Source organism: Macadamia integrifolia, unplaced genomic scaffold (genome assembly GCF_013358625.1).
Source record: "Macadamia integrifolia cultivar HAES 741 unplaced genomic scaffold, SCU_Mint_v3 scaffold1401, whole genome shotgun sequence".
Taxonomy (NCBI): domain Eukaryota; kingdom Viridiplantae; phylum Streptophyta; class Magnoliopsida; order Proteales; family Proteaceae; genus Macadamia; species Macadamia integrifolia.
The window spans coordinates 109,574-135,296 of record NW_024868191.1 but is presented as its reverse complement, the minus strand read 5'-3'; the positions used below and the strand labels follow the sequence as shown (position 1 = coordinate 135,296).

The window sequence follows — 25,723 nt, the reverse complement described above, 5'->3', positions numbered from 1 at the left end:
TTTTTTAAAGGATATTTCACCCCTTGCCGAAACCGAAATGTTTCAGCAAAATTTTGAAGATTGAACCTTATATGTCAACAGTCATTTCAACGGTTTTTTAAAAACCCCAGCCCAGCCCGGTATAGAGTATGATGTAAATATGTATAATTGTATATTATATATATATATATATACAGCACTGCTCAGTCTGAGACCTAAGCCCAGCCTTGCTGTAGATAAGTCACTTAATGGGCTTATTTTATTACAAATAAGCCTTGGGTTGGGTTATGTATGTATTGGGCCTTTGATCCCATGGGTTTTCTTTGTAATGGACCACTTTAATGGGCCTAAAATATGGGTAGTAAGTAGGAAAACTGGATTTACTTCATTAGTTTAGTTAGAGTCTTGTTTTGAGTCTATTTCCTTTGTTATTGCAGTTATTAGTCAGTTTAAGTTAGTTACCTACTCCATATTGGAGTTATAGTCCTAGTCCTATTATGAGTCCAAGTCCTGTTAGGAGTGTCTAGTCCTATTTGGAAACTAGCTCCTAGTTATGATAGGATTGCTATTCTGGCCTCTTTAAATAGAGGAGCCTATGTAGTCATAAAGATGGATTTGAAAAAAGATGAATTGAGTTTGAATGTTTGAGAGCCTGAGGGTTGTGTGATTCTTCTTCTTCCCCCCCCCCCTTTCTTTATACGATCTCTATCTTCTCCTCTATTATGAATCTGATCAATGAGCTACTATTAAGGGTTGTTTAGAAGGCATGATAGGATTCCTCAATCCTCTTCTTGAAGCTGTTCAGATCACCCAGTTGTTGTTCTTGCAGAAATCTTCAGTTTCTCTCTCATAGGTCTGAAAATCAAAAAGGTAAATATCTCATCAACCGTCTATCAAAAGTCTCTCAATTTTTTAGATTTTTGTACACTCCCTAGGGGCTACCTACGCCCAAGAGTGCAACTCAATTGGAGTCCTACAGACCTGGCGGCACCTCTCTCTCTCCAGCTCTATAACAGGTCCTCACTCCTATCGAGTTGGATTTTGGGCTGGTTTTGCTTCTATATTGGTATTGTATCCTTCGGGGTTTATTTGAGGGTCTTATTTCTTTGTTTTCTAGTCCTATTTGTCTCGTTTAGGGTTATAAATTGTGGGATTTAGTTTCTTGTAATCTACTCCTACATTAAGTGGTATCAGAGCCAAAGGATCCCTTGCTCTACTGAAATGCAACTCCATTCACCTCCCATCAATTTGGTATCAATTTGGCCGATGGATCTAAATCTTTTATTGGATATTCGTAAATAAATGCAATTGATGCAAGTGAAGCTCAATGACATCAGAACTCAAGTACACTCTACCTTCAACTATACGATCTCAACCATTGAACAACAAGTAGACGAACTAGAAGATGAACCACCAGTTGTAAAATATGAGATGACACCGTTGGAAGTTGAAGATCAACTTGTGAAAAAATTTAAATCAGTTGATCCCTTCAGTGAACCGATCGATTTTATTTTTTCGAGTCACTATTTTACCTATGAACTTCGCATCGTGGATTTCATAGCATTCGATCATGGTTTTGATGGTGACTTCATACAAATAAAGATGGATATTGATCAATAGATGATTCTCTCGTTCTACAAAACTCGTGGACGAGTTTTTCTCAACATCAGGGGAATTGATGTAGATAAGTCACTTAATGGGCTTATTTTATTACAAAATAAGCCTTGGGTTGGGTTGAATTATGTATGTGTTGGGCCTTTGATCTCATGGGTTTTTTTTGTAATGGACCACTTTAATGGGCCTAAAATATGGGTAGCAAGTAGGAAAACGGGATTTACTTCATTAGTTTAGTTAGAGTCTTATTTTGAGTTTATTTCCTTTGTTATTGCAGTTATTAGTCAGTTTAAGTTAGTTAGTTACCTACTCCATGTTGGAGTTATAGTCCTAGTCCTATTATGAGTCCAAGTCCTACTAGGAGTGTCTAGTCCTATTTGAAAATTAACTCTTAGTTATGATAGGATTGTTATTCTGGCCTCTTTAAATAGAGGAGCCTATGTACTCATAAAGACATTTGAAAAAAGATGAATTGAGTTTGAATGTTTGAGAGCCTGAGGGCTGTGTGATTCTTCTTCTTCCCCCCTTTCTTTATGCAATCTCTCTCTTCTTCTCTATTATGAATCTGATCAAGGAGCTACTATTAAGGGTTGTTTAGAAGGATAGGATTCTTCAATCCTCTTTTTGAAGCTGTTCAGATCACCCAGCTGTTGTTCTTGCAGAAATCTTCATATTCTCTCTCCTAGGTCTGAAAATCAAGAAGGTAAATATCTCATCAACCTTCTATCAAAAGTCTCAATTTTTTAGATTTTTGTACACTCCCTAGGGGCTACCTATGCCCGAGAGTGCAACTCAATTGGAGTCCTATAGATCTGGCGGCACCTCTCTCGCTCCAACTCTATAACAAGTCTTTCTCTCTCCTATTGGGTTGGGTTTTGGGCTGGTTTTGCTCATATATTGGTATTGTATCCTTGGGGGTTTATTTGAGGGTTTTATTTCTTTGTTTACTGGTCCTATTTGTCTCGTTTGGGGTTATAAATTGTGGGTGTTAGTTTTTTGTAATCCACTCCTACATTAAGCCTGGCCTGGCCCGGCCTCGCCCTACCTCAGGATTAGAAATCTCAACCCTAGCCCAGCCAAGGGCCTGTCGGGCTCAAGCTCACCGGGCCAAACTTGCACCCCTAGTACCAACTAATGATTAAATAATTAGTAGGTAAATCTAAACTGGGATCTAAGGAAACTCATGGACAGATGATGGGGTTCGCATACCTCTCAGCTAGTACCCTTCTCGTTGGTTTATGTAGCTTGCAATACTTTTTGTTGGATGGGGTTTGGGTGGGTTTGGGGGGTTTTTTTTTTTGGGGGGGGGGGGGGGGAGTTGTCTTTTGTCAATTTCCTCTTCAGAAGCAAAATTGCACCATGGTCTCATATTTATCCAACAGTATTGGCTTTGTTATGCACATGAAATATTTCTAGAAGAGCAGTCAGAAAAATGGAATATTTGCAGAACAAGTCCAGCAAAATTGAGTCATCTAAGCCATAGGTCTAGGTTGATATAAAAGGTTATCTCTTAGAGCCTTATTATTGGCAGGAACAGATCAGTGAGATATTGTCTATGGATGATCTGGCTTTGTAATTTGAATTTTGTCTGGTCAGAACGCAACTTTCAACTTTAAAAATTTGCTACCAGTAGAATTATGATGTTTTGGAATCTTTTACACTTGAAGCACGAGAAGCTTAGAAGCCCACTTCAGGTGGCTTCTTGGGCTTATGTGAAAAAGATTCCAAGTGTTATAATCTATTGGCTGCATGTTTTTAAAGTTGAGAAGCTAGGTTCTGGGTTCTGAGAAGCCATCTGGAAGCTTACACAAACTTTTCACTGTGAATGGAATTGTGTCTCTTTTTTTGGTAGATAAGAATTATTACAGACATGAAATCACTCTCTTGTTCTCTCTTTCTCTCTCTATTTTTTTATTTGAATATGTGACCTTCAAATTATATCGGCCCTATGCTGTAGCCAAGCTCAACTGAGCTCAACTCAACTGATTCTTATCCCAACTAAACAGGTTCAGCTACATGGATATTTTTTCTCCAATCAAACCCTATTCAAAGCCATACTTGTTATGAGTCCTAAGCTCGGCATGTCTTTCCTTGTTACTCTCATAAGAGTTATTCGTCTTACCACTGGTTCTTATAGTTCCTCTAATCTGAATCAAGTTACCCCTTCACACTAGAGCATTTGAAAGGGGTGATGTAGATCGCAGGAACAAGGCCCCCAAACCAGTCCAGACCGGTTGTGGGATGCAGCCTGGTCTGGTGTGGCTTGGTTCTCGGTTCTTGATTGGTTCAACCAAGGACAGCCTGCTTGGATAAGAATTGAAGAAGATTCATTCAATATTTGTGGGTCCCATTCTGACCATGACATGGAAGAATTTTTGGGGTTGATTGATGACTTGCGTGAGGAGGAATTAGTGGAAGAGTTTCTATATTTTTTTGGATTCAGTTACTGTTTTCGTGGAGGTGATTTTTAGGGGATTATTTCCACATCTTATGGGCCCCAAGGCCAGCTGGTTGAGATCAATTTGAAGACTAATTGGCAACTGCTGGATTCTTCCTTCACAAGGAATCGACTTGGTTATCTTATTTACTTTTTTAGGTTTATTTCTTTCCTATTTTCTTGTAATAGGTAAGAGGCTAGTTTCTAATTAAGAACAAGATTTTTTTTTTTATTTGGATTTGTAATAGGAAGGTTTTAGTTCAGTCAATTAGGTTGTAATTGATGATCAATTCTATAAATGAAAGACAAGGCTGATTTACAGCCACGATTTGATGAAGAAAAAAGTGAGTTAGATTATTCCAAAAAAATTATGAGAAGCAGTGAGGTGAGATGCCCAGAGAAGAGAGAGAGACTTGACCCTACCTATCCCCCTTCCCCATCTATCTTTCTTTCTTCTTCCCCTTCTCCTTTACTTTTTCTGTTTATTTTTAAATCTTTAACCTGTGTTACTAGTTTCCTGCAACACCATCAAATCTGGATTTCTGGACAGCAAGTTTCTTGGAGATTCTATCAACTACTTGAGTATCGATCCTACATTAAGGGGAGCATTTGAAGGCCTCCGTTGCACATGTTCATGCCACCTCAAACGACCTTGCAACTTATCTTATGTTGAAGCTACTCCTAAATTAGTTCTAATTTGTTTATTCTTTATTTTATTATAGTTTTTCCACTTATCCATCTCAGCATCCTCATTTCAACTAACACCAAGTTATTTATGTGTTGTTTCTTCACTAGCTAACATTCAGTCCCTACATCATTCCTAGTCTTATAACTGTCCTATGAAATTTTCCTCTAGTTTTAAAGGAATACGTTGATCAAACAACAGTCTAGACACACCCCTCCACTTCATTGACCCTTTTCTAATCTATGTGCAATATCATCCTCTATTTCTCCTTAATTTGTGATTGAACCTATGTACCTCAAATTTTCACTTTGTAGTATCTCCCTATCGTCAATTTCCAGCATTTAACTTTCAGTCATTTTGTTACTTAAGTTACCCACCATACCCACCATGTACTCTGTTATTTTGCACATCGAGTTATAGAAAAGTTGGAAAGGCATGCTTTGCATTTGCTACTTTCCTTTATTGCTTATCAAATGGAAGACTTCCCCTGATCATTGACGATTCAACATTTTTATGAGGAAGCAATTACTGGCCATGTTACGTGTACACTTGTGCAGGATTTAGAATCTGACATGGACAAGAGGTGTTAGACTATACACAAAAAAGGCATATGGGGATGCGGAGGAGGGAATACATAGTTAATTGAAAATATTTTAAAATTAATTTTATTCCATTCTAACAATACCAATAGTTCTAGAAGTGTTTGTTATGGAAGGGGATCAAACAACCTACATATTGTAATTTAATATTTGTAATACCCCTATATTTTATTTATAATTTATGAGTAGACCTCAGTGTTGGAGAGGTTCATGGAGGATTTGGAGTTGGGGAGAGGAATGAGCAGGGGACCTCAATTTTGGACTTTGCGACAGCCTATGATCTAGCCATCGCAAACACTTTTATTTTCTAAGAGGGGTGAACACTGGATTACCTACAAAAGTGGGCAATATTCTAGCCAAATAGACTTCTTCCTCAATGGAAGGTTTGACATATGGCTATGTAAGGATTGTAAGGTTATCTCTGGGGAGAGCTTAACATTCCAACATAGATTGTTGATCTTGGACATGTGCTTCTGTTTGTCGAAAAATAAACCAAGGAGACCTATTTGCCCAAAGGTAAGGAGGCGGAGATTAAAGGAACACCCTTGGGTTCTCTTAGAAATAAAGTGGTGAAGCAAGGGAAGTGGGATTGTGAAGGAGATGCCAACACGATGTAGAATGAGATGACGGATCGCATTAAGAAAGTTTCTAAAGAGATTCTAGGGTTGTCTAGGGGTACTCAGGTGGCCCCTAGAGAGACTTGGTGGTGGGATGAGAAAGTCCAGACAAACATCATGGTCAAGAAGGATAACTTTAAGATTTGGGTTCTCTTACAAATAAAGTGGTGAAGCAAGGGAAGTGGGATTGTGAAGGGGACGCCAACACGATGTAGAATGAGATGACGGATCGCATTAAGAAAGTTTCTAAAGAGATTCTAGGGTTGTCTAGGGGTACTCAGGTGGCCTCTAGAGAGACTTGGTGGTGGGATGAGAAAGTCCAGACAACCATCATGGTCAAGAAGGATAACTTTAAGATTTGGCAAAGGACTACGGAGGTTGAAGATGAAGAGAGATATAAGGCCGTCAAAAATGAGGCAAGGAAAATTGTGGGGAAAGCAAAGGGTGAGGAAATAAGATGACTGTACAACAATTTGAATCCTAAGGAAGGGGAAAAAGTTATTTATAAGATAGCTAAAATACGGGAAAGGAAGAGTAGGGATCTCAATCATGTTCGATGTATTAAGAGTGATGATAGTATAGTGCTTGTGAAAGATGAGGACATAAAGAGGAGATGGGATGAGTATTTTTGTAACCTATTGAATGGAGACAGCCCTGGGACGAGTTGTTTGAGCGCATATCTTGACAACATGCATCATAGATATGTACGTAAGATAGGTGTGACCGAGGTTAAGGAAGCCCTAAGAAAGATGAATGTAAGGAAGACACCAGGTTTGGATGAGGTTCCAACTGAAGTGTGGAAGAGTTTGGGACTATGTGGGGTTGTATGGCTAACCAAGTTGTCTACTAAGATAATGGACATGAGAAAGATGCCTGATGAATGGAGGAGAAATATTATAGTCCCAATCTACAAAAATAAAGGCGATATTCAAAACTACAATAATTATAGGGGCATAAAACTTTTGAGTCATACTGTGAAGTTGTGGGAGAAGGTAATAGAAGCTCGCATAAGAGACTATTATTTCTAGGATCCAATTCAGTTTTATGCCTGGCAGATCCACGACGGAGGCGATTTACCTCATAAGGAGGCTTATGAAAAAATCTAGAACATACGAGAGAGATCTTTATATGGTCTTCAGCGATTTAGAAATGGCTTACGAGAGGGTTCTCAGAGAATTAATATGGCATGTATTGGGGAAGAAAGGGGTGTCAAACAAATACGTGGATATAATTAAAGACATGTATGGGGGTGTGGTGACTAGTGTGAGATCTGCGGGAGGTCAAGGTAGTGAGTTCCCAATTACAGTCAGGTTACATCATGGGTCCGCTTTGAGCCCTTACCTGTTCACGCTTGTCATGGATGATTTAACCAGGAACATACAAGGAGAGGTCCCATGGTGGTTGCTTTTTGCCGATGATATCGTACTGGTGGGTGAAAAGTGGCAAGAATCAATGATAAGTTGGAGTTATGGAGATCTACATTGGAAATCGAGAGGTCTTAAGATAAGTAGAACGAAGATATAGTATTGATATGTAACTTTAGTCGAGTGAGGACCGATAACAAAGGGGTGAAGATTGGGGGGAGAGATATTATGCCAAATGACTACTTCAGATATCTAGGCTCAGCCATAAACAAAGGAGAGACAGACGATGATGTTTCACATTGAATTAAAGTAGGCAGAGATGAAGTGGAGAGGCGTGTCTGGAGTGTTGTGTGATCGATGTATTCCTCTAAATCTTAAAGGAAAATTCTACAAGACATCATAAGACTAGCTATGATGTATGGCGCAAAATGTTAGGCACTCAAGAAGCGTAGTATAGATAAGTTGGGTGTGGCAGAGATAGGGATATTGAGATGGATGTGCGGAAAAACGCTAAGAGATAGAGTGAGGAATGACTGGGTAAGAGCTAACTTAGGAGTTGCCGTAATTCAAGATAAGCTCAGAGAATGTCGATTAAGATGTTTGGACATGTCCGAAGGAGGCCTTTGGATGCTCCAGTACAAAGTAATGATTAGATCCAAGATGGATGGAGCTAAAAGGGCTCGATGTAGGCAAAAAATGACCATTGATGAGTTGGTAAAGAGAGATGCAAAAGCTGGATCTTGACCTTAGTATGGCATCTAACAGAGGTGCTTGGAGGGCAAAGATTTGAGTTGTTGATCGTTCATAAGTGGGATGTCCCAGAGGTATTGCGGTGCTTTGTTTCTTCCCTCTCCTTTCTTTCTCTTTTCCCTTTATTTACTCTTCTTTCTTTTTCTTTTCCTTCGTTCTTACTCGGATCCATGTACCGACCCCATTTAGTTGGGATAAGGCTGATTTGTGGTGGTGTTGTAATAATCTATGGGTGGTATAAAATAATGGCTCTGTGATTGAGTCACAAAAGTTTTTAACATACTTCATGTCACAAACCACAACATTGGCTAACATTGGTGGGTTCTTGTGACTAAGAGGAGCACACATTTATCCCATTGGTCAAATTTCAGCTAAGAATTAGTTAAATGAGTTCAAAGTGACAATAAAATAAGAGAAATGCCACAAGATTCCTTTATAGTGGATTTCATTTTGTGGATGTCATTTTCATAACTAGTGAACTTTCTTAATTCCTTTACATTCTTACTTTAGGTTGAATTTTTACAGGTGAGATGTGCACGTGGGTCATCTATCACATGAATCCACTTGTGCCATTCAAATTCTACCATATTACCTTTTTTTCATGTATTATGTGAAACATTTGTTGTTTGCTGCTTAGCAAGTCTGCTCATTTGTGTTGGAATATGTCCAATGTGTGCATTTATGTTGATACCGGTGATTATCCCATTCTGAAGTACCCTTTCAGCATAGGTTTCTGGGACATTCAGTCCAAAAGTTGCCCCTTTATTATGGAAATTGAGTGTTCAGAAAATTAGTAACTAAGTATCTCTAGTGTAGTTGAACTTCTTGGGATGGAGTATCCAGGAGGGTGTATTGTGGGGGGCTTTTTTCCCCCTTTGGATGGTGTGGGAGGAGATAGACTGGCTTTAACCCTGAGTTTGGAATGGAACCCTGAGAATGCCAAATTTATATAGCGGTTTGCTTGCATTCAGTGTTTTCGTAAGCTGCTCCTTTTTTATAGTTATTTTAGTTCATGTGGGATTGATATGTGATCAATATTATTGCATGTTTATTACGTTAATTGACGAAAACTGAGATTTCCAGATTGGCGGTGAGGTTTTTTTTTCTTTTTTGGTTAAATGAAATAATGATGGGTTTTGCTGCTTTAGGTAGTTGTATCACAATTCCAGGTATTGGTGGATGCTGAGGATAGGATGCATTACGCATCTTACAGACCAGTGAATGATCTATATACATGGAAAGAGTATTATTGTCGTGGTCTGATTCTATTGTGCCATCTGATTCAGAATATGGAAAAAAAGGTGCTCCTCCCATTCAGTCGAAGTTCTAAATGTGTTTTTGTAAATTTGTTTATATCCTAAATTAATTTCAAAAATACTTTACTAAGTATTGTCAGGAACAGTTGATATGAAACTAGCTTGTCGAGACTGTTTATAATTTCAGGTAGAGAATTCTATCAAATCGTGAAATAACTTAAAATGTTGTATTGTAGCTAATATAAAAACAAATCTGCCTACGGGTATTGTTGCCTACAAATTTATTTGTTAGTGTTTGCTAACCAAATTCATCATTAGGTTATTATGTACTATGCAAGTCACTGCAGATACTACCCATATTGGCTAATTCCATGGGAAAACTTGGAACTGGATCCTCACCGCAGTTGCATGTGACAGCGGGGGGGTCTGTGCCTGGGTGCTGCCGGCTGTCCAATGTGCGGTGGACACACTGGTGCACTACAGAGGATCTGGATCCATTTGTCTGAGAATCGATATGGCTATTCTAGAATTACTGTTTTGTGGTAAGAAGATAGACATTTTGGTACGATTATGACCTCTTCAGACTACTTTCACAAAGCTAACAGCCTTAAAATTAGAAGAAACCATATTTGTTATACCCCGGAGGAAAAAAAAGCAATCCAGTTAGTGCTAATTCTCAAGACCGATGACCCAGAGACCATGGACCATTTCAAACCTGCTGCTCTTTGTAATGTAGCATTTAAAATAATTTCCACGATAACTTTCTAGGGGAAAAGAGTGCTACCCGATACAAGAGGCTGTGAAAAGATGGCATGGCCCTTCTGGTTGGATGTCTATGCACACATTTCCACTGGCCTAGGCACTAGTGCAGTGACCATATGAATAGATAGCATTCTTTCTCCCAATTTGTGATACCCAATTTTTTTTTGTAACATTATTTTCATGCCTTTAGGTGCCTTTTTCTTTATGTTTTTTCCTGGGGCTTGGGGATGGTTCATCTTTGACAATGATCTTATGGTTTTGTAGAAACGCAACCCTAAAATGATGCAGAAGATAATGGAAAAACAAAACAAACAATACACACGGATTTTACGAGGTTCGGCAAGATTGCCTACGTCTCCCGTGAGATGAGATCCTGCTTCACTATCAATGGAGAATAGGGTTACAACGCTTGTCTTCACACCTCTCAGTATTGCTTGCATTACAGATAAAGAAACCCCCGTTACAAATATACAACGAAAAAACCCTAATTCTAAAAGTACATAATTGCCCTTAAATAAAAAATTCGAGTGGGGGGTTGCGCCCCTTACACCCCTTGCTATGCAAGGGGGCCTTCTGCCCCCATGGTCCGTTAATCGGCTAGCGGGACCGTCGTCCTGCCTATCTAGGTGTTGCACCAATACTCCCTGGATTAAACTGTGATGGTAGACAAGACATCATATACCAACAGGTTTATGATGGTTTTTACTTTGTTTAAAAGAGGAACATGAAAAGGAAAGGATTTCTGTGTTGCCATTGACTGGCCTTTGGAGAAGAAGCTTCTCTTGAAGCTGGGTTTGGACCAACTTTGGGTCAAATGTATAATGCAATGCATTGCCATGATCTGCTCCTTTCTTTTGATTGGGGTTCCAAAGTTGGGAAGTTAGATCAAACCTGGGAGTCTCAGAAAAGGTAATCCTCTACTTTTTTCACTACTGCCTTTCCTCCCTTGTCTATATGGCAATTGCTGAGAACTTCGATACCCACAAGGAAGGAATCGTAGTCCTACAATTTGGGGATTCCTTGCTCTTGCTCAAGAGCTCGCTTTGTTAATTTTGAAAAACTGATGAACAAGATCTAGAGCTCCATTGGTCGCACGTGGCTGGAAGCCATTGGACCAAATTCACATCTTAGCCCACTGGGACCTACGTTGGCCTGAATTTGGTATTTGGCTGTGTTTGGTATGCATTTTTTAATAAATCATGCCAAAAGCAACCATAGTTTTCCACCTATAATCTTAAACATTTAGATTCACTATTTTTCTCACATATATTTATCATCTCACCTTCTCAATCTCGACATTTTGTGAGTCCCTGACGCCCCTCTGAAGATCTCAACATTAGTCGTGGTTGAAGAATGAATTATACAACTCTACTTTGAAAGCATTTGGAATCATTAGTGGATTTTTTAAATTAAGTCTGAATTTAGTATGATTTTTTGAAATGCATTATCGACCTAAAATACATTCTAAACGCAGCTTTCACTTCCTTGCTTGATTCTTTTATTTGTGCTCTTTTGGCTTATAAATGAACCACCTAATCCACCGACAGCGCTAAAGGTTCATCCAGATACCCTCACACAACACGCTGAAGTGAATGGCTTGACGTGAAAAAGTTCTCCCTAGTAATATTATCAATGTCTATTGAATATCGGAGTTTTATAAAGCTACAATTTCACATCAATTTATTTAAAACTTTGATGTCTTCGTATACTTTAGAATTTCTCTCCACCTTATGCTTTGAGGTTTTGAGTTAGACCTTTCAACTCTTTATTCCGCGGTGCCCAAACTCTCCCTAGGTCTCTTAATTAGAAGAGATGAAAAACTGTATTGCCCAACTGATTTGATTGTATGTATGGTTATTTACATTGTCACAAGGATTCCATTTCCTGATTCCGGACGATAATGTTGAATTAGGTGAAAGTGAGGAGCCTGAAAGCAACAAGAGAAGGGCGACCACTGACTAGCCACCCCTAATTACAGAGAGAGATCACCAAACTACACTTACCTATGATCAATAAAAGGCTACTTTAAGGTATAAAGCTACTTTCAGAAAAGAGAAGAGGAGGAAGAAACGCTATCATAATTGATCACATAATAGCTTGCCAAATGTGTCAAGACCAACTAGGGTATCGTCCATTTATTTTTTAATGATCAAATAACCTTGGCACATTGATGTTGTGATGAAGGTTTACTTAAATAAAGAAAGAAAGGAAAAGGAAAAGAAAGAGAAAAAGAAATAAAGAGAATCCATTTAGATGATGGGTTGTGGTGTTCAATTTTTTTTTTGTTTGTGGGAAACACTTTTCTGTCTGGCTTTTCTTTTCCCTCCAAAGAAGTAAGAAGGGCGACCATATAAATGTTTCAAAGATTATTATTATTATTATTATTATTATTATTATTATTATTATTATTATTTTGGTAAATAAATGTAAATTTAGAAATACCTTTCTCTTCTCTCTGTTCTCTATATTTTTATGGGTGTGTATACTTAAGGATCTAGTTTTCTATGCCCATGATGAATGAGAATCCATTCACCATAGAGATTGAGATGTGCAGAGGTGTTGGGAGGGTATTTTAAAAAGCTGTTAAAAACCTATAAGGGCTTATGAATCCTAGAATGATGGATGAACCGTCCTCCATGTGTTTACTTTTCCTGCTAACAAAACTCTATACATGGCATGACGCAAAATATTTAAATTTATAATGGTTGGTTTTTTTTTTTCTTGGTCAATATGTGGATATTCCATTCCCCTATCTTTCATTTGTTACCTTCTCTTCCCAAAGCTAAATTCTTGATTAATCTACTCAGAACATCTAAGAAGTTGGAAAAAAAAAAATTAGTTGTCAAAATGGACACCACAAGGGGATTGAAAAGGCTGTGTTAGTCTCTGGTTTTACAATCTTTGAGCTCTTTAACAAAGGAAAGTTGGATCACATTTATAATCTATTCAACGTATATGTAGTTGACCCCAAGAAAGAGGTAGAGATGATCCTCTGCATGGCTGGAGTAATTCATTCATTCATTTAAGACAAAGCATGTTCATGGCAGCATATATGATTCTATTGTTTTGACGTTCCCAAAAATTTTTAAGCCAATGGATTCTATTCAAATAGATTTTTCCTATAAATAAAGAAGGGAATGGTAGTACAGTGTGATGTTCTAGCAGTCTATTTACTTGCCCAATTGTGCTATTAATTGCCTTTTAGTTAGTATTAATTATGGAATTTTCTCCATAAACAAAAACAAAACAGAAGGTAAGCACATGCCAGTCTGTTGTAGAATCTCTGTAGGATCCACTTCTTGTGGATACACCATCAACCAACCTGTAAAAAATCTGTACATCTATCTGATCTGCACTGTCACATATGGAAACTACAAAGTCAAAGCAAACACAAGCCATTGGATATGGAATTATATATGATATTTCAAACCATATTGTGATGTCATTACTTATTTTCGTTTTGATGAGTAAATTAGAAGAGGCAATATCTTGGGTCCACCTCCACTAGGACTTTAAATGGTTCAAGATTAGATTATTATACTATTTCAACCCTTATTTTGTCTGAATATTCTTCTTTGGAAAAGAAAGTTACCCGATAACATGTAGTTGTATTAAAACACATTAATGTAAAAAGACTATATTATCCTCGGATGTCCTGAGTTCGACTCTCATTAGGTATATTTTGACCCACTCACACGGGGGTGTTTAGTGCTCTTCATTGTTTTCAGTGAAAGTTGAATGGTTCTCATTCAACCCCGGTATAACCTGGTCCATGCGGTTGTGAGGTCAGTATGGGTCTATGGGATTAGTCAGGCCAAAAGCTTGGATACCTGTCTTAGCAAAAAAAAAAGCCATATTATCCCACACTGAAGGTGCTTGCGTACACCCTCTTATTGGCTACAAGCACTAGTATGTACTTGTTCTATCGGGTAGTGTTCTCTTACATTTTTTATTTTTATATATGGACAATTTCTAAGAGTTTTTCTTTAGGATTTATGGTTGTACAAAGTTGTAACCATTTGATGATACTCGATAACACAAAGGGCCATTATATAATTTTGTGTGTGATACTATTTTGGACTCTCATAGCAAGAAGAAAATTCCTCCCACTCCCCTTATATGTATGAACGAGGGCAAAGTCAGTATGATTACTTTCTCAGTGTAGCCAAACATGGTTGTAAAGTCATGTAAGTTGTCACTATTTACCATGCAAGAACATGTTGAATTAATTGTTGTTGTTATTATTATTAAAAATAAATTGAATGAGGGATTGAATTATCATCAAGAGAAGACAATTAAATACATAGAGACAAAATAATAGGTTGTTGGTTTATACTATAAATCCTGAATTTACCCAATGTTATTTGCATACATTCACCAACCTTCTTTTCCCTTCCCTTCATACTCAAGAAATCTGAAATGAAATAAATGATTGCATTGTCCATAAAATAGCAGCAAAGAAGAACACCCGTCCAACTCTTCTTGTAGCAGGCTAGAGTAAGCTTGGTGTTATAGCAATGGATGAATAGATGAGGCATTGCTTGTAAGCTTCAAAAGAAAATGAACAAGACAGATATGATAGTGAAAGACTTGTAAGAGAGAAAAGATAAAGAAAGTTCCCTTAGAAGAGAAAAGGTAAGGGAAAAGGAAGATATATAAACCATCATAAAAGAATATATTTTAGGATTTTATGGGGAAGTTTGATGGTGGAGATGACTTTCCTATATCATCTTTACATGTTTTTTTCATCTGTTACTATTATTTTTCCAAGAGGGGGCTTGGAGTGGAGGTCAAGCAAAACCTAAAAGCCAAAACCAAGGAAATGCAACTTCTTTATCACAACATTTACTTTTATGGGTAAAACCATCCTTCTAAGTCATAGTCACATGAGGATTTTTATTATTTTTTTTTTCTTAATCTTAATAACTGGATCCATGAGGTTAATACCTTTTACAGACTTGGAGTGGATGTTTAAAGACTTAAAAAGGGGATTTTTTTAATTTTTTTTTTTTTTGGAAAAAAACTCCCATTGTTGATTCCATTTGGGGTCCCAAAAGAAAAGTGTTTCCCAATTGAGGACAGAATGCAATTGGCATTTGTTATCATCTTTTTTTCTTGCTAAAAAGACCCATGTTGGGGCCAAATAGGACCCATGAAGGGAGCCACTGGATCACATTTATTACTAAATTATTAATCTACTATTACTGAGGGAGGGTTGAACCAGCAATCTTCCCTGAACTTATGTTAGAGCCCAATTGCCTAGTTCTTACCATGAGCTAGAAACTCATCTCCATTAATGTTTTGATGGATTTGAGAATGATAGTTATGCTTATTATAGTGTTTGTTGAAACCATATGTATTATATATTCAAAATGCACTGTTTGATAACTTAGATAAAAGAAAAGAATATGATATGCCAAACCAAATATCCTCAACTGTTTACTTAGCCCCCATTGTTTAGAGGGGTGTATGGAAAGATAAAAAAAAACCCGAAAAATAGGTCTTATTATTTGGTTGGGTTAAAGAGAGATATATGAAGGAGGAAAATGTAGATTTTTCTATTCCCATGTAAAAGTCTCTTTAGAATGGGGTGGCATGGATACCACTTCAGCAAAGAAAAAAAAAAAAAATGAGAGCTTGTTTTGTAGGTTTTTTACCCCGACTAATCAAACACCTTAGTTTTCTATGATAATGAAAAAGTTAGTATCATACTAACAAAATCCCTCTAAACATTTGGGATCATTAGTGAAAGTTGCAGCAACATGGTTAGGAAATTAATGATTTCTAGGGGGGGAAAAAAAAAAAAAGAAGAAGAAGTTGGTATATATCGTTGATATGATTGCCGATGTGGCTTCTACTAACTTGGATCAGTGGATGTGAGCATAGTTAGCAAATTCGGATTCAGGAATTATTCGGACGGAGAATTATTCGGAATAATTCGGATGATTAATTTAAGGATTCGGTCAAAAAAGCGGTCAAAAAATCTTATTGGGGTTTTTTTTTAAAAAAAATTTTGTTTTTTTATTTTTTTATTTTTTATTTTTGGTTTTTTTTTTTAAATAATGTTTAAATGGACCGAATAATTCGGTTTAATTCGGATTCGGTCCGAATTATTCGCGATTTATATTCATTTAGGAAAAAGTCGCGAATTTTAAAGAATTTTATTTTTAATTCGGATTCGGTCCGAATTTTTGATAAAATTCTTTAAAATTCGGTTCGGCCGAATAATTCGCGAATTATTCGGCCGAATTGATAACTATGGATGTGAGTAAAAAAGATAGCTAGAAAAGGATTTTTTTTTTTATACCAATAGTAAGGGAGAAAAATGTTTCATTAAAAAACAATCCTATTTGGAAAGAAAAGATGTGCACCATATATCAATTAGGTGCTAAATTTGGGCCTTGATGATGTAAATATATGGCTCACCTTGTGCATAGAACCTCAATTGTATTCTTAAAAAATAAAAAAAATTTCTAAGAAAACTGCCATGCCATGCGCTCATGCATGCAGTATAAGATGAAAGAACTGCAACCACAGTCCTATCATACTCTTGCTGAAACTTTCATATACTAATCATCAGGAAATTGTATAATTCTATCCCTCCAATATTGTCCACATGGTATTCCAGATGAACTTGAAATTTTGGTAGACCTATCCGAAGGCCCAAGTGAAGTTTAATTTAAATGAAATGGCAATGTGATTACAAAAGTATCAAAACCCTAAAAATATTGTTATCAGGAAGGCTAGGGATCTTGTCACTAGAGCTAATGTGTCATTCAGTTGGAGAATGAGGACTCCAAATTCTATTCAAATGACTGACCAAATGTGAGGTGCTTAGACAGCTATTGTATTTGAGCCCTTTATAATTATCATTATTGTTGTATATTTTTTTTTTATGGAAAATAAGAGAAAAAAAACAAAAAAATACAACATCTACCTCATCATTTAACACCATATTCAAATTCCTAACATAGTGTGACATGCTAAGAACCTAACCAACCGTATCAACATGTTTTCACTACACTTAACATGAAACCTTTTTTTTTTTTTCAAATTATTTAAGATTATTACTTAACATAGAAATGTCTAGAAATAATTGAGATCAAGCCTAAGGCCACACCACCCTTTCACTTGATGTAACTAAGTGTGTAGTCTATAGATTTTAATCGAAAAAACTCTTGAGCTATCTATGAACAAGAAGTTTTTCTTTACCCATAATAAAGGGAGAAGGAAAAATCTCTTAATTCATGGGATTTGACCATCTCATTAGATTGAGCAAGAATATTTTGACCTTTGATTATAAGGATAGAGAATTAATATCATTTACTACTCCAAGAGTAGAACATCAAACTCTTACCAGAAAAAAAAATTAATAAATAAATAAATAAAATCAAACCATCATGGTGGCTGAAGAGATTCTCTCTTCACCCAAAAAACAATTGTTATACTGAAAACTGAACAAATTTTGAGATTAAAATTTTGGCAGAGTAGTTAGATGGTGGACTCTAAAAAACCAAAAAAGATGGTGGGTTAATTCTCTTCCTTCATTTAAACTTCCCACAACCCATCCCTTCCCCCCGGCGCCAACCCAAATTTTGTCTAGTTTACAACTCTTTCAAAAGCGCTCCCTTTTAATATATTGTATGAGGAACACGGAACACGTGTTTGTTAATCTCAAAACTCATACCAAAATAATATATAAAAGTGAGGAGAGAGAAAGAAGAGAGAGAGAGTCCACCGACAGAAGCGTGGGTCGGAGGATTCTCACTTACTTTGGCCAGTTCAGTTTTCACGGTCACGGATTCTCTTACATATCATCTTCTCTTCTCATAAAATATACATATTTTGTGTTCAACCGACGGACGGAGAGAGAGAGAGAGAGAGACCTTCTGCCTTCCGGGAAGAGAGCGGTCGCCGTCAGCTTGGCCCTTTGTCTTTGTCCCCCTTCTCTCTTCCTCTTTCTTTCTTTCTCTTTCTTTAATTAATTACATTTACTAATTTAGATGTGGAAATATCAACCCTTTATTTCTTCCATTAGACAACAACAGCTCAGCTTTCAGTCTTGTGAATCACAAGTGACGCCGCTCGCCAGAGAATTTTAGATAATCACTGGGCCCCATTCCCTCTCGGTAAAACTGTAAAAAGCGCTCAACCACTTAGTTGGATCTCAAATTACCATATTACCCCTCAACCCACTAAATGTATAAATAGAGGGTATCAATCCATCAGGTCAGGTCAAATCTCGATCAGGCCTAGTCAGGCCTGTACCCTTAGATTGCGACTTATCTATTTAAGAAATGGGTTGGTCTCGTATCAGGTTCTATCAGGTTCTGGGTTCTAATTGAACTTTTAATAATCTGGTTGATCAAGCTAAAATCGAGCATTAAACAAAGCAATATACCAATAAAACCTTAAACGAACTTTAAATAGTTTTTAATTATCTTAGATTTAAGATACTCTAATATCTTTTTTAATTATATATATATATTTTTTAATCATCAACCATCTAGAAAAATATTATATTTAATTATATTCAATAATTGAAAAAAAATTAAAATATAGATAAATAAATAAATTAAAATATAGATATAAACAATCGAACTAAATGTATTGGACTAAGTCAGGCTTGTAAATTGACTGGGTCGGTCAGACGTTCATTGGGTTTAACCCTTTTACACCATATACTATCTGTTTATAAATGAACCCATTTAATAATCGATGCAATCTGAAACAATTGAAACCAATTGGTCGAATGGCGTGAACTTAGGTTTGACACCCCTGTGTATAAGAATGTAAGGAAAGGGCAAAATTGTCATCTTAGTTCTCGACACAGCAGGTTAGAGAGACAAGTCAACTCAACTCGTTGGAGTCAAACCGAGTCGAAAGGGCCTCACTACTCCCAGGCTGTCCGAAAAGAAGCTCAAGAAAGCTTTCAAGTGCAGCATTGTTTGCCACCTGTTCAACTTTGGATCTAACCGGAACCAAAGGACACTTTACCAACCCCAGTTAATAATCCCTCTTCAAATCCGTCCCTCTCTGATAAATAATTAAAAGAGAAGAAAAAAAGAGAATAAAAACAAGAGGAAGAGATCGCTCCACCCACAAAAAGCAACAAAGAGTAAAGATTAAAACTAGACTAAAATAGCAGAGTGAAGGAAGAAGCAACTCGGGAAGCCTCCCCACCGGAGTACCAAACTCACAGAACCAGACCCCTTTTGATATATAAAGAAGAAAAACCTTTAAGCTCTGGGTTTGATTGCATATCTTCGACCAACTCAACTGGGTTTCTCTCTTTCAGTCGCCATGGATTTGAGAATCTATGGCATTCCTAAGATCTTCCTAGCGTTTTATCTCCTATCTGTATCTGGGTTTTGTGCTGCATTGCAGGAAACTTCAGTGGGTACCAAGCCATCATCTTCTTCCTCGAATACAGTCCAAATTAACTCCAATTCCGTCCTAGTAGCCCTTCTTGACTCACATTACACAGAACTCGCAGAGCTTGTGGAAAAAGCTCTTCTTTTGCAGACATTAGAGGAGGCAGTTGGGAAGCACAACCTCACCATTTTTGCTCCCAAGAACGAAGCTCTGGAACGAGATCTCGACCCTGAGTTCAAGAGATTTCTTCTTGCTCCTGGTAATCTCAAATCTCTTCAAACTCTGTTAATGTTTCACGTCATCCCCAAACGAATCGGATCCAACCAGTGGCCCAAGACAGCTTCAAGGTCAACCAAGCACAAGACTTTGGCACACGATCATGTTCACCTCACCTGTAAGGATTCCGACAAGAAAGTCGATACCGCGGCGGTCATCCATCCAGACGCGGTGATTCGTCCAGATGGTGTCATTCACGGGATCGAACGGCTTTTAATCCCCCGATCCGTCCAAGAAGACTTCAACCGCCGCAGAAATCTTCGTCAAATCACAGCAGTGAAGCCCGAAGGAGCACCAGAGGTCGACCCCAGAACCCACCGGCTGAAGAAACCAGCACCACCGGTACCTGCAGGTTCCCCACCTGTGCTGCCCATCTACGACGCACTGGCTCCGGGTCCGTCACTAGCTCCGGCGCCGGCACCTGGTCCCGGTGGTCCTCACCACAAATTCGACGGCGAAGCCCAAGTGAAGGACTTCATCCACACCCTTCTGCATTACGGTGGATACAATGAACTCGCCGATATTCTTGTCAATCTGACATCTTTAGCTTCGGAAATGGGGAAATTAGTGTCTGAGGGTTACGTTCTAACTGTTCTAGCTCCAAACGATGAAGCTATGTCAAAGCTGACGACGGACCAGTTGAGTGAACCAGGTGCGCCGGAGCAGATCGTATATTACCATCTCATCCCGGAGTATCAAACGGAGGAGAGTATGTATAATGCGGTGAGGAGGTTCGGTAAGATCAGATTCGATACATTACGAGTACCCCACAAGGTTGCGGCAGAAGAAGCCGATGGGTCTGTGAAATTTGGGCAGGGAGATGAATCTGCTTATCTATTTGATCCCGATATCTACACAGATGGTCGAATTTCAGTTCAGGGTATAGATGGTGTTCTGTTCCCCACTGAGGAGAAGACGAAATCCGAAACAAAATTGGTTTCACACAGTACTCTTACCACCACTAAATCTACTGTCAAGCCCAGAAGAGGTGCGTTCAAAATCAAATCTTTTTTCTCTCTTTATCTTCATTACTTTCTCAGACATTGGAATTCCAGTTCTTGTTTCTCTTGTTTGTTATATCTGCGGTGTTTAGTTCAGTGAGGTCGTCGGCTCCGGTGAGTGTTTATGTGGGTCACATGGGTTTTGGCTGGATTTCTTAATTTGGCACTCGCTCTGTTGGTCCCCGTGAGTGGATTGGACATTGGAGGAAAGGAACTCAAGGGAAGGGAAAGTCTTGTGTCACTATCAAACAGCTGCAAATGGGTTTTTAATGGGGAAAACTCATACCCTTTGTTTGTTGAAGACAGAGGTATATGGGTTTTTACAGTGATGCCTTGATTCTCACGTTTAGTAGACTTTGTTAGAGACTTCAGAGTTAGGGAATTGCATGGCTGTATGGCACTAGGATGAATGGATCAAATGACCCTAATGCCATTCCTGAAATTTAATTTAGATGAATTAGGTAGAGGTGAGATAAGGTTTTGTAATTAGAGATTCATCCAGAATCCATACTAATAGAGTTTTTGTCTGGATCTCATGAGAGCAATCCTTCCCTATTTCTCTAGGGTGATGTGATTTTGGAGGGTTTAGTCTTCCCCTTGAACAGATTGGGTTTTTCCCTTGAAATGAAAATTTTTTAGTGTTTTCTGGTTGGTTGGAACTCATTTTTGTCTCTGATTTTATAACAAGTCTCTATGATTGAACTTTTAGGATGTAAGGAGAAGTTAATTCTTATATTATAAGGTGTCGGTGAGGAGGGTTTTGGAATATGTGAGTTTGGGAATAGTTTAGTAATTAAATATGTATAAATGTATGAGGAAGGAAGAGACCACAAACTCCAGCTGTGGATGCCAAAGCATAGGTTGTGGAATCTTGACCAACTCTTCCAAACCCATCATCAATAAATGTCGTATCTGTTTTTTACTTTTCTCCTTTCTTTGTGTGAATGTATCTATGCTAATTTTATATTCCTCTGTACCTAATAAGTAGCAGGGAAGTTGCTTTCATGTATGTACTAGTAGGAGGTTTAGTTTTTCCTGCTCTGTCTTTTTATCTTGACTTGGTACTTTAATTATGATTATAATACAAGTCAATATTACTTTATTTGTAGTTAGTAGATTACTGTTCATGGGATTTTATTATTTCTTATTGGTTGAAAAATAATAAAAATTTTCTTGGGTTTGCAGGAAAACTGCTGGAAGTAACATGTAGGATGTTATGGGCATTTGGTCAGGATGGTCGCTTCACCACATGCCAATGAATTCTCTCTCAAAATCTATAAAAATACATTGAGAATTAGAGAAAAAAAGAAAAGGTAAATATCCCTAATCTTTTTTACTGTTTAATGTGCAGTGGAAGTAAAAACTAATAATAATGTAGTCCTCTGATGACAAATTGCCCAAGCTTTAGAAAGAGCTAATTTAGTTGGATTAACCCTTGATTTTTACTTTATTAATAGCCAATACTTCCTTGCAAACCTGCATCAGATTAGCCTGTTAGGTATGGGCTGGCTAGCTTTGACAGTTGACAACTTGACATTGCAACTGTAGGTTGTGGGATGGTTGCTTTCAAACCTTGTCTTGCCCCCTAAAAATGGTAGAAGGAAAAGAGAAAAGGAAATAAAAAGAACAAATTTTTATCTTAATATAGTATTAATATATTATAGCTAATTAGAGCAGTTCTTTGATGATGCAGGTGCCTTATGTTTAACAGGTGTAGAAAAAGATGTAAAGAGAGTGGGAAGAAAGACTATTGGAAGGATGGATGGTTTCTTTTTTTTTTTTTTTTTTTTTGGGGGTTTTCATATTTTATGTTCCTTTTTGCTTTTGCACCCCAAGAGACAGCTGTGGATATTCAGAAGATGTTCCCATCATAAGGGGAAGAAAGGCCAAGTGGAGGGGGGAAGGAGCAAGGGAGTCACTGTCCATTAATAATACCCTTTTTAAAGTATATATAAAGAGGTATTCTTTTTTTTTTTTTCTTTTGGGGAGTAGTAGCCCATGGTATTATTACCTTTTGCTGTGGAGGGAAGGAAGGAGGGATGGTGGTTGTTGGGTCTTGGAGTTGGATTTTTCTATGTTATGCATGATGAGGACAAGGAAGGGATCCGAGGATAGTCTTTTCACGTGGGTGTCTTTATGTGGGCTCCCTTTCCAATAAAATAAAAGTAAAAAACAAAAAATAGAGGAAAGAGAACAGAAATTTGTGGATTAATATATATTATCAATAAAAAAGAATTCTTTTTTGTGTTCATACTCCTCCCAGCCAAGCCAACAAAAACTAGCTTGTATGTTGTATTCATGTTATTATTATGTTTTTCCTAAATTCCTCAAGTGGGAATTTCCAAACAGCATAAACAGTTTGGTTCCCATTACAACCCCCTCTCTCTCTCTCTCTCTCTCTCTCTCTCTCTCTCTCTCTCTATTTTTTTCACTGGATTTAACAGTGTCGTCATGTACCAGTCGCACCCAGATTCTTCTGGATTCCGCGTTTGGGTGACTTTAAAGTGGAACAAACGTGCTCTCTCTCTCTCTCTTTATTTTTTTCACTGGATTTAACAGTGTCGTTATGTACCAGTCGCACCCAGATTCTTCTGGATTACGCGTTTGGGTGACTTTAAAGTGGAACAAACGCGCTCTCTCTCTCTCTCTCTCTCTCTCTCTCTCTAGGTGTGATACAATGATGGGGCGTTTTAGAAATTTAAGGGATCTTATTAGGAAATTGGTGGACAGTGACCCTAATTGGTCATCTCTGCTGTATAAATTTAGAGTGGAAAAAACGAAGATGAAAAGAGTGGAGGGGTGGGTTGATTCTTTTATTTGGATTGGATTGCTTGTAAGTGTAAAGGGGTCATCAATAAATTAATGGAAATGATCAAAGACGAAAAGGAGAGGCCCCTACACCCCTCCACCATTCTTTATAGAATTATGGTATACATAAGGATGAACTAATGAAAGGTATCCTTATTATCATTGTCACAATGAAGGGAGGAAATATATTACCAAACACTCCTCTCCACCGACAGTTGGGTCGAGAGACCCGGGAGTAGCTTCCTTTGTGCACTCTGCACATTTCCACATGCACCAAGACAGGTTAGATTTCAGAGACCTAACAATAATACTCCAACCTCAAACCCTTAAAAATGAAGATTTTGAGACGCCCACAACCACCAGACCAGCTGGTCCACCAGTCCTGAGAACAAAGATTGTAAGGCTCTAGGGGTGTCTGTCTATTGAGCCAAACTGTGACACTTTGCGTATGAGGTTTGCTTGCATAAAGGACCAAGCTACGGTAGCTAGTACCTTCCCCTGTTGGGTTCCAATATTCACAAAAGTGTTCCAACGATACCAGTCTCATCAGAATCTTTTCAATGTCCCATCCTTTTTTCTCTCAATTTTTTACTAGTTTGTCCGATCAGGATCCACTCCTATGCATTGTGCTCTCAAGTCTTTTACATAGTTATCTGGGCAATCAACATGTATTTAAACGGTAATTCAAAGGCTTTGGATGTAATATCGCTGTTCTGATCTGTAGAAGCAGTCTTTAAATCATCATTTGGATGTGTTGATCGTCCAAATAGTTATAGACAAATCTAGGCAATCAACGTTCAGAAGAGGAGCCAGATCCAGTTTGTCTTTGGTGCTGAACAGAACAACAACAGTCCAAAGTCGTAACAAACCAAACCGAGTTTTAACTATTTACGGAATCAGTCATAAAAATTGTCCATTATTGAATCCGAGTCCTTGGAAGAAGCAGAGACTATGAAATGAGAAAGATTACATGGCTACCATGCTTTGAATCATGATGCAATTCATGGAGAATTTTGGCAGGAGGAGGTGAAGCCCATATGTGATGGTGGGTTCTCTCTCGTCTTCAATTTGATCCTCCCCGTCAAATGCCCTTATGGATGACAGTGTAAAGCTTAAAACGATATCAAATTATTGTGAGTGAACTTTACCATGTGTTACCCTTGGAATTGGGCAATAATTGGTGGGTCCTCTAGTTCTCTAGGTCATGAAGTCTCTCACATGCCCTCCAGCAGTCACTCCAGCCCATCATTTTACAATTAGGGGAACCTGAATGGGGGTAGCACTTTAGGAATGATAAATATGGGGACCTACTTTCATAGAAAGACCTACCAACACCCAAGTGGAGCTCTTAATTCACCACACACGTAGAGCATACAGATAAATATGCCTACCTTACCCTTATGAGGTATATTTATAGATTGTGTTTGGTGTGCATTCTTAAAATAGAATTGAGCATGAACACGCAATGCTGAACCCCACTCATTCAAATCAATTATTAAAAGATGAAAGCAATAGGCAATTTGACAAAAAAGATAGAAGAGATCTGAAGAGCATCTCTAGAAGCCACTGCAAGCTGGGCAATAGAGAAGAGGGTGAACCCCACACCATGCCTGTTTTCCTACTTTGAAATTCACTTTCGAAGCCTCTTAATGTAAACCAGCAACCAGCTCCAGTGGTTTTGTAGGTATCTCTCCATGTCTTCTGTAAGACCAGAGATTAAGGTTGTTTGAACCGAGAAGAAGTCAACAATGATGATTTCTAGGACAACCAATGAAGAAGAAGCTGAGAGAGAGAGAGAAGAGGTTACCTTGGCTCTAGTGGGTTCAAATACAGTTTGAATGGAATGGGAGGAGCTACAGGAGGTGAAACCCATTGAAAATGGTACGGGTGAATGCCTGTGTGTGGATTCTACATAGACGATCAATAATAATCCCACATCAGAAGTAGATAGCCCAATGTAGAAATTTACAAGTACTTAGACACACTCTCCTTAACGGCTAACTTTTGAGGATGAGTGCCACCGGAGTTCCTAACAAGTGATAATATAAGATCATAGAATGTATCTCTCCTTCATTGTGGCATTCTAATTGAAATCCATGCTGGAGCTTGGCAGTTTTCCTCCAATTTTAGATCTACAAACTATGTAACAAATGGCCTAACTTCATAATTTTATCAAGTGATGTAACTGACATTAACCATT

The 25,723-nt window shown here is 37.9% G+C and overlaps 2 protein-coding genes across 3 annotated transcripts in view; both read left to right on the top strand.

The window, feature by feature from the left end:
- The window catches only part of LOC122063651 (E3 ubiquitin-protein ligase RHF2A-like), an 18,285-nt gene extending 8,704 nt beyond the window's left edge, over positions 1–9,581 (top strand). For both annotated transcript variants that reach the window (XM_042627346.1, XM_042627347.1), the window contains exon 9: positions 9,194–9,581. The gene's annotated coding sequence lies outside the window, so the exon portion shown is untranslated. The remainder of the gene's footprint in view (positions 1–9,193) is intronic.
- Positions 9,582–19,134: 9,553 nt separating this feature from the next.
- On the top strand, positions 19,135–22,966 carry LOC122063650 (fasciclin-like arabinogalactan protein 17). The gene is made up of 3 exons (XM_042627345.1): positions 19,135–20,702; positions 21,901–22,028; positions 22,409–22,966. Exons 1-2 carry the CDS (start codon positions 19,367–19,369, stop codon positions 21,972–21,974), a joined length of 1,410 nt encoding a protein of 469 aa, XP_042483279.1. The 5' UTR covers positions 19,135–19,366; the 3' UTR covers positions 21,975–22,028; positions 22,409–22,966.
- The last annotated feature ends 2,757 nt before the right edge of the window (positions 22,967–25,723 follow it).